Raw genomic sequence first — 9,269 nt, 5'->3', positions numbered from 1 at the left:
TGGGCCCAGCATAGGCCCTCCCGTATTTTGAGTCTCTGGGTTTCTCGGGACCACCTGGTTTATTCTGGTTTTCTTTTTTTTTTTCTTTGAGACAGAGTCTCACCCTGTCACCCAGGCTGGAGTGCAGTGGCACGATCTTGGCTCACTGCAACCTCCGCCTCCCAGGTTCAAGCGATTCTCTTGCCTCAGCCTCCTGAGTAGCTGGGATTGTAGGTGGCCACCACCACACCCAGCTAGTTTAGGGATTTTCAGTAGGGATGGGGTTTCTCCGTGTTGGCCAGGCTGGTCTCGAACTCCTGTCCTCAGGTGATCCACCCGCCTCGACCTCCCAAAGTGCTGGGGTTACAGGCTTGAGCCACCGCCCCGGGCTATTTACTTAGTAAAGTCTCTGCCCAGCCGGGCCAAGCCCCCACTGATGTTTCATTGTCTTGCTCAGGCGCGCCCGGTGCTGCACCGTTGGTGCTGCCAGTGAGCAGTGGAGGCTGGAAAACGTGTCTGGCCTGCTGCAGGACACGCTCCAGATGCTGCACCTCACCCCGCTTGTCCCTCACCCCGCCTGTCCCTTCCTCTGACCCTCACCCCTCCTGGCCCTTCCTCTGAGACTCTACAATGAGCAGCATTTAGTCCAACCCAGCAGGGTCCGCCATTGCCACAGGGTGGAGGCATCTCAGAGGCCCTGCTTAGCCTCGCCCTGTCCAGGCAGGCGGGCTGTGGGTTGACCTCCATGAGGCAGCAGGGCTGGGCCTGCTCCTTTGGGTTTTAACCAACATAAAGGTGGCAGGGAATCGAGCACCTGCACCTCTTAAGAATAATCCCCCAAAGCTGAGAACACCAGCATCTCTGCAGAGAGCACAGCCGCAGGAAGTAGCTGAACCCCTGCCTGGTGGGGGAGGCACCGTGGGAGCCCCCTGGCACAGTGACCCCCGCCAGCAGTGATGCCACCTGGCCTCCTGCGACCAGGCCCTGCAGGAATGGAATGGGGGTACTCCCTGGAATTGTGGGGGCAACTTACTCTTCCCCGATTTTCCGTAAAACGGAAGCCGGAGCACCACGCATCTGTTGGGATCCCAGGTTTCCACAGCTCCTCCTTTCCAAGCCTGGGAGGCTGATGGTCAGAGGTCACCCTGCCCCAGGGCTGTCAGCACCCACAGGACCCCCAGATGTGTGTGCACCTCCCATGGCCTCCAGTGCTGTCAGTGAGGTACATGTGGGGCTGTGGGTCCTGGGACAAAGCTGGCGGGAGCCCCTCCTTTACTCTCATGGGTGTCTGACAAGAATCCGCTGTGACTCAGTCTGTTCTGGGGGTGACTGGGACAGGCTGGTCCTGGGAGGTAGGTAGTCAGGGAAGGTGTCCTGGAGGAGGCAGTTGCTGAGGCCATGACAGAAGTGCATGGTCACCAGACGGGACGGGGCAGCCGCACTAAAGTAGTAATTGGGCTTGGTCGTCTCTCCACCCAGTATTTATTTTCTTTTCTTTCTTGAGACAGGGTCTCACTCTGTCACCCAGGCTGGAGTGAAGTGGCGCGATCTCGGCTCACTGCAGCCTTGACCCCCTAGCTTTAAGGGATCCTCCTGCCTCAGCCTCCCGAGTAGCTAGGATTACAGGCGTGACCACTGCACCCAGCCTGCACTGAGTATTTTAGCAAGCTGAGGTTGTGCCCAGTGCTGTAGACTGCACAGCCCACAGTCTGTCAATGTTCGGACGGGAGCCTGGCACCCTGACTGGCCGCCCTGGCTGCAAACGCCGCGTCCCCAGCACAGGAAAGTTCCAGCCAGCATGACTGGGAGGCGGAGGGCCCGCCATTTCTCCCACAGCCTGGGCCTGGGAGAGAGCTGGGTCCAGTCCAGGGTAGGCTGTTCCTGCATGGAGGGCCCTGGGAGCCGCCCCTCATGCCCTAGGGTCAGGGGCTGCACTGTGGTTGATGGAGCCAGGCAGCCCAGTGCGGACAGGCAGCTTGGGTCGCTCTGCCCACCCTCTGGCCCTGCTGCCTCCTCCCTGCTCCCACCCCTTGGCCCAGCCACATGGGTGGACGCTGGGCAGAGGGTGGCTGGGCACCAGGAGTGACAGCACGGAGCTCCCTCCAGGGAAGCCACTTGGTGGGGCCCCACCCATCACCACAGGCCCCTTGCTGTGGGGCTTGGGGCATCCTCTGGCCAGGGACTGGCAGGAACCTATGCTCTGGTCTCAAGGCAGCTTCTAAAATGATAGGTTGGGCTCCCCTGCCGGGGTGTGCTGGGGCAGCAGAGCCTGGAGCCCCCTGTGCCTGGTTCTCAGAGGCGGGAGTTGGCCTGGGCAGGGCCTGGCGGCTGACACCCCCCACCCCGCCTCTCCCCATTCCTCTCTTCCCAGTGGAACTGGGCTTGGCCAGGAGACACCTTGCCCTGCTGGGTGCTATTTCCTCTCCCCTTCAGAGAGGGGAGGCTGGGCCTGATCGCTGCCGAACTGAGTGGCTTTCCGGGGGCCACTTCCCACCTCACCTTGAGCAGGCGGCCGGCTTGGTGGGGTCTGCTCTGTGGGTTCCTTGGCGGGAAGGAAGAGGTTGGCTGGGGGGCCTGGGGCCACTGGGGCAGAAACCCCCCTCCCCATCAACCCCCAGGAGCCTTCACAGCTGAGTTTGGGAAGGAATTTGTTTAATTAACGTACAAAAGCGCCATCCCCATCTCCTTGGTCCCTGAGGCCTGGACATCAGGCCGGGGGGCGTCCGTGGGTGCCCGGCTCAGCAGCAGGCACGCAGGGCCTTGCGGAAGACGTTGCGGAACTCGGCGTTGAAGACAGTGTAGATGACGGGGTTGAGGGCGCTGTTAACGTAGCCCAGCCAGGTGACGGCGCTGACCAGCCGCGGGGGCACGGAGCAGGCAGGACACAGCGCCTGCGTGATGTGCACCACGAAGAAGGGCGTCCAGCACAGCAGGAAGGCCCCTGGGGGCGCCGAGAGCCGCGTTAGCGCCCCCCCCCCGCCCATCCGTGCCTCGTACTCCCCTCCCCGCCGTCCCCCAGGACAGGAACCCACCGACCACCACCGGCAGGACCCTCATGGCCTTGCGCTCCCGGCCGGTGATCTTGGCACGCCGCCTCCTGCGGGTCTGCGGTGGAGTCTGGGGTGGGAGCGCGGCGGCTCTGACGGCGTCGGGGGGCGCACAGTTGGAGCTGCAGGGGTCCGGGGGGAGGCCGGGCGCGGGGACCGCACAGTTGGGGCCGCAGGGACCCCAGGGAAGGCCGGGCACGGCGGGCGCACAGTCGGGGTCGTAGGGACCCTGGGGAAGGGCGGGCACCGGGGACGCGCAATCGGGGCTACAGGGACCCTGGGGAAGGCCGGGCGCGGGGGGCGCACAGTTGGGGCCGCAGGGGTCCTGTGGGAGGCGGGGCGCGGGGGGCGTGGGGGAAGGCGGGCCGGGGCCGCTGGGTCGGCGGGGCGCGCGGCCGTGCAGCTTGGCGCGACGTGCCACCTCCCAGCGCTGCAGGCCGCGGAACGTGGCCCAGTAGAGCAGCAGCATGAGCGGGCAGGGTAGGAAGAAGGAGCACACGGATGAGTAGACCACGTAGTCGCGGTCCTCCAGGCGGCACACGGCGGGGTCGCGGCCGCGCACGTCGTTGAGGCCGCACAGTACAGGCGCCGCCACCGCCGCGGACAGCAGCCACGTGGCGCCGATGAGCAGTAGCTGCCGGCGGCTCCCACCCTGGCGGTTGTAGCGCAGCGGCACGGCCACGGCCACGAACCTGCGGGGAGCGCCGAGCGGGCGCCGGACAGCGCAGAGGCCGCGGTGAGGGCGGCGGCGGCGGGAGGGGCGCGGGGGCGCGGGTGGGGAGGGCGGCGCACCTGTCCACGCTGATGGCGCACAGGTTGAAGATGGAGGCGGTGCACAGCATGACGTCCATGGCCATGAGGGCGTCGCACAGGCGGGGGCTCAGCAGCCACGCGCCACCCTGGACCTGCGCGGGGACACCACAGGCCCTGAGGTTTCCCAGCCACCGCGGGCCCTTGTGACCCCCACTCTTATGGGTAGTTCCAGGGCTGAATATGGAGAAGGGGGCCCGGCTGTGAGTCAGAGGCCAGAGGAGCAGGCAGAGAAACACCCCCTCCCCACTCAGATCTCCCTTTGTTTTGAGTCAGGGTCTCGCTGTGTCAGGGCGGCTGGAGTGCTGTGGCTCCATCATGGCTCACTGTAGCCTGGAACTCCTGGGCTCAAGCGATCCTCCCACCTCAGTCTCCAGAGTAGCTGGGACTACAGCCGCGCGCCACCACCCCCGGTGATTTGTTTTGTTTTTCTTTTTGTTTGTTTTTTGAGACGGAGTTTCGCTCTTGTTGCCCAGGCTGGAGTGCAGTGGCGCGACCTCAACTCACTGCAACCTCCGCCTCCCAGGTTTAAGCGATTCTCCTGCCTCAGCTCCCCCGAATAGCTGAGACAACAGCCGCAGCCACTACCCCCGGCTGATATTTTAATTTTTTGTAGATACCGGACCTGGTATGTTTCCCAGGCTGGTCTCAAACTCTTGGGCTCAAGCTATCCCCTGCCTTGGCCTCCCAAAGTCCTGGGATTACAGGCGTGAGCCACCGCTCCTGGCCTTGGTCTCCCTTTTGTTACAAACATGAGAACGGCCTGGGGAATTCCCTGGGGGCGGGTCCTGATGTCATCGGGCTCAAGTGGAGCCCCCTCCCCAGCCTGGGGTAGGCAGGGTCCCCGCTGGGCCTAGATGTGAAGCTGGCTGCTCTGTCCCTCAGGGCATGAGCCAGCCTGTCTGGTGAAGCTGTGGGAGGCTCGGGCGCGTTAATTCATTTCTGTTTCCTCATCTGTAAGACGAGGGTGATGATAGTATCCACATCATAATTGTCTTGAAGACAAATTATAATTAAAAATATGAAGACCCTGCTCCGTGCCCAGCGTAGGACTCCACGTGGAGTGACTCTCTCCAAGGGCAAAGGAGCAGGCAGCCCCTCTAATCCCTTCCCGCCGATTTGGGAAGATTAGGAGCTTAAACGTCGTCACTGTGATGTCTGCGGCTCGAAAGGAGCACAGGTCATGCGTGTCCCGTGCTGCTGGTCTCTGCCCCAGCCGCCTGGACTCACCGTGTCCATCAAGGGGAAACCCCAAGTCCCCCCTCCCCCACAGTCCGGGACACCGCGTCCCCAGCTCAGCTCTAAGCTGCTTTTCTCTGGCCGCACGCAGAGGGGCTGGCACCAAGGCCGACCCACTAGAGGGCCAGACCTGGTGTGGAGTGTGGGCTCCATCCCCCAATTCCCCCTCAGGCTTCCCCCCAGGGTTCTCAGCAGGGGCCTGGCCCCCCCGCACACCCTACCCGCCCCTGGGTTCTGTCCAGCCCAGGTCTCCCCTGCAAGCTGTGAGCCTCCTTCTGGGGGTGTGCCAGCATCTGCACTAGGTGTGCGTGGTGGGCAGTGGCTGTGTGTGTGTGTGTCCCACGGCAGCCAGGGGGCTGAGCCTGCATCTGCCTGTCTGTCCAGCTGGCTGCCCTGGGGGTGAAATCCAGCTACGGAGGGGACTGGGCTTGACAAAGTGGCCTGTTTCTGGGGTCCCTGGATCGAAGGACGGGCATCTCCTGGATAGCAGACGCCAAGACAGAGGGGGAAGGGAGGAGAGGAACGGGGGTCGGGGTACAGACAGCGCAGCGGGTGGAAGGTCGCGAGGTGGCGGCGGTGGGTGTAGGGGTGTAGCGCGGAGGGACAAGGCGCAGCGCCCCTGCCGCCGCCCCAGCTGGAAGTTCCCGAGCAGAAAGGGGCCGGGTCACGCCGGGTCCTCCGCACGGACAGGGACGGGGAACAGAGGAGCAGGTGAGGATGCTCGTGCGGCCGGACGCGGCTCACCTCGGAGTAGACGAAGAGCGGCAGCACCAGGAGAGCGAGGAGGAGGTCGGCGGCCGCCAGGCTCACGATGAAAGAGTTGGTGGGCGTCTGCAGGGCGCGCTCGGTGGCCACGCTCACGCACACAAGCGAATTCCCCGCGAGCACCGCGCCGATGAGCAGCACGCCCCCCACCAGCGCCGCCGCGCCCGGCCCAGCCAGCCCGGCAGATGCCCCCGCAGCAGTCCCCGCGTCCGGCCCGCGCCCAGCCAGCAGCCCGTCCGCGTCCGCGGTGGTGCGGTTCCCCATGGCGCGCCTGGGCGGGCGCTGAGCACCGCGGGCAGCACCGGGCCACAAGCCGGGGAGTCCCTCCCCTCGGGCACGCCCCAGCCGGACCCTGGTCCCGCCCCCGACCCGCCCCGGCTCAGGGGGGACCCCGCAGCGCTCCACCGTGCGCCCAGTATTTGCTGATCTTGGAATTTTGCGCAGGGAGAGACGGGCAGGTGGACGAATGTGGCGGCCCAAAGAGACTGGAATGAAGCGAGGTGGTGGCCATGGGCAGGCCAGCATCGCCCAGCGCCGCGCGGGGTCCGCAACCCGAGAAACCAACAAGGATGGCGGGACGGCCAGACCAGGCCCTGAAGCGCGCAGGCATCGACGCCAGCGCCATCCTGCCTGGCCCGCGCTCCACCTAGTCCACCTGGTATCTGGGAAGACGTCCCTCCCAGGCCCGTTCCTCCAGACGCCGAAAGACCTGAGCTCAGGCTCTGACCGCCTCCCCGGCGGACTCGCCTCGACCTCGCGCGCACCCTCCACGCCCGACTCAACCGCCGACGCCGAGCTCGTACCCCCGCCCCCCCAGCAGCCTCTGGTCCTCAGCCCCCGCGACCACCACGGTCAGCCGCGGCCCCACTCGTTGCACAGTTGGTCCTCGGGTGGCCACCCCGGAAACTGGGCCGGCACCTCCCCCACGACCCTCCACCCCCGGGCGGACAGCTGAGCGGTCGACCCCGCTCCCTCCTCCATTCCCTCCGGCCCAAGACCCTGAGCTAGGCTGGCGCCCTTCTGACCCTGGGCAGGGGGTCCTGGGACCGGAAGTAGGTTCAGCTTGCGAGGAGGCCAGGAGAAAGACAGGACAGGCCCTGGCAGGTTCCAAACGTGCAGAAGAGAAAGTGCTTGCAAAGCGCAGCAGAGAATTCTATGGACTCTTCATCAAAGAGGGGTGACCTGTGACTTGAGAGGTATTTTCTGTAGTCTGTCACTAAAGGGGCCTAGAAGACACTAAAAGGGGGCACCACTCTGTGGGACCCCAGGCGGTGCACATCCTGATGCTCTTGTCTTTGTTTCTGGGAGGCCTGGAGTGGAGGGGCCGTGCCAGGAATTGAGGCCCCTGACCTCAAAGGTCTGGAGGACACGGGCTAGATGGAGGCGCTGACAGGGTGTGCATTAAAGGGAGAAATGAGGGCTCTGAGAAGGAGCAGGCACCGTGAGTGTCAGAGGGCAAGGTCACCGGGTCTGCAGGGGAAGGGCCTGCACCAGGGGCAGGTGTGCACAGGCATCAGGTACGGCCGCAGCCAGGCTCAGTCCCTCTTGTGCAGATCAGTCTGCCGCCCTTGAGAACCCTTAAGAAGTCACCACAGAAGAGACTGGGACAGTGGGAGTTTCTTCTCTCCCAGGATGGAACCAGGGAGGGTGGCCCTGGGGTCTCCGGCTGGGCGCCAAACGGTGAGTCCAGCCCAGCCTCTGGTGGCTTAGAGTTCCTTCAAGTGGCCCCCAAGATGTCTGCGACCACCAAGAGTGAAAACAAAGCTAGGCGGAGAAAGGATGTGTGCAGTACACATCTCTGATACACAGATCCAGAATATAAAGGTGCTTTTAAAACAATGAGAAAAGACAGACAGCCCCAATTTCTTTCTTTTTGTTTTTTTGAGACGGAGTTTCACTCTTATCGCCCAGGCTGGAGTGCAGCAGCACAATCTTGGCTTACTGCAACCTCTGTCTCCCAGATTCAAGCGATTCTCCTGCCTCAGCTCCCAAGTAGCTGGGATTATAGCTGCCCGCCAGCACGCCCGGCTAATTTTTTTGTATTTTTAGTAGAGACGGGGTTTCATCATGTTGGCCAGGCTAGTCTCAAACTCCTGACCTCAGGTGATCCATGTACCTCAGCTTCCTACAGTGCTGGGATTACAGGTGTGAACCACTGCCCCCAGTCTATACTAAACTTCTGTTGTTTATCTGAAAATCAAATGTAACTGGATGTGATCACATCTCACTGCAATCATGGCTCACTGCAGCCTCAATCTCCTGGGTTCAAGTGATCCTCTGGCCTCAGCCTCCTGTACAACTGAGACCACAGATGCGTGGTGCCACACCCAGCTAATTTTCTTATTTTTTGTAAAGACAGGGTCTCGCCATGTTAGCCCAGCTGGTCTCAAACTCCTGGGCTCAAATGATCCTCCCACTTCAGCCTCTCAAAGTGCCGTGATTACAGGCATAAGCCACACAGCCAGCCTAAACAATTTTTAATAAGGACCTCCACTCATACCTTACACATTAAAAAATTAACTCAAATATGCTGTCAAGAGAATCAAAAGACACAGACCAGGAAACGGTATTTGCAAATGGCCACATCCGGCAATATTTTTTCCGTTTTAGTGCAGTAGGACGTCGTCCATTTTCCTGATGGCTACTCATGTTTCCCCACTTCTCCCGTGTGCCTGTTAACTGTCAGCATGCCCTCTTCTGGAATGTGCCTGTTAACTGTTAACTCTTCTGGAATGTGCCTGTTAAAAATCTTTGCTTTTGTTAAAAATTGGGTTGTCTACACCAGGTGCGGTGGCTCATGCCTGTAATCCCAGCACTTCGGGAGGCCAAGCCGGGTGGATCACCAGGTCAGGAGTTCAAGACCAGCCTGGCCAACATGGTGAAACCCCGTCTCTACTAAAAACACAAATAATTGGCCAGGCACAGTGGCTCACGCCTGTAATCCCAGCACTTTGGGAGGCCGAGGCAGGCGGATCACAAGGTCAGGAGATCGAGACCATCCTGGCTAACACGGTGAAACCCTGTCTCTACTAAAAAATACAAAAAAGTTAGCTGGGCGTGGTGGCGGACGCCTGTAATCCCAGCTACTAAGGAGGCTGAGGCAGGAGAATGGCGTGAACCCGGGAGGTGGAGATTGCAGTGAGCCAAGATTGCGCCACTGCACTCCAGCCTGGGTGACAGAGCAAGACTCCATCTCAAAAAAAAAAAAATTAGCCGGGCGTGGTGGTGCGTGCCTGTAATCTCAGCTGCTTGGCAGGCTGAGGAAGGAGAATCGCTTGAACCCAGGAGGCAGAGGCTGCGGTGAGCGGAGATCACGTCATTGCACTCTGGCCTGGGCGACAGAGCAAGACTCTGTCAAAAAATAAATAAATAAGCCGGGCGAGGTGGCTCATGCCTGTAATCCCAGCACTTTGGGAGGCCAAGGCAGGT

General features: G+C 61.9%; 1 protein-coding gene across 1 annotated transcript; it reads right to left on the bottom strand.

The window, feature by feature from the left end:
- Positions 1-2,364: 2,364 nt before the first annotated feature.
- Positions 2,365-6,169, bottom strand: DRD4 (dopamine receptor D4). Its single transcript, XM_032149301.2, has 4 exons — positions 5,820-6,169; positions 3,819-3,931; positions 3,012-3,718; positions 2,365-2,920 (listed from the first exon to the last, which is right to left on the bottom strand). The coding sequence occupies exons 1-4, from the start codon at positions 6,102-6,104 to the stop codon at positions 2,718-2,720; spliced, it is 1,308 nt and encodes a 435-aa protein (XP_032005192.2). The 5' UTR covers positions 6,105-6,169; the 3' UTR covers positions 2,365-2,717.
- Between the last annotated feature and the right edge of the window lie 3,100 nt (positions 6,170-9,269).

This window comes from Hylobates moloch, unplaced genomic scaffold (genome assembly GCF_009828535.3).
Source record: "Hylobates moloch isolate HMO894 unplaced genomic scaffold, HMol_V3 SCAFFOLD_4, whole genome shotgun sequence".
Classification (NCBI taxonomy): domain Eukaryota; kingdom Metazoa; phylum Chordata; class Mammalia; order Primates; family Hylobatidae; genus Hylobates; species Hylobates moloch.
The sequence above is the reverse complement of the archived record's forward strand: the minus strand, read 5'-3'. Positions and strand labels throughout refer to the sequence as shown.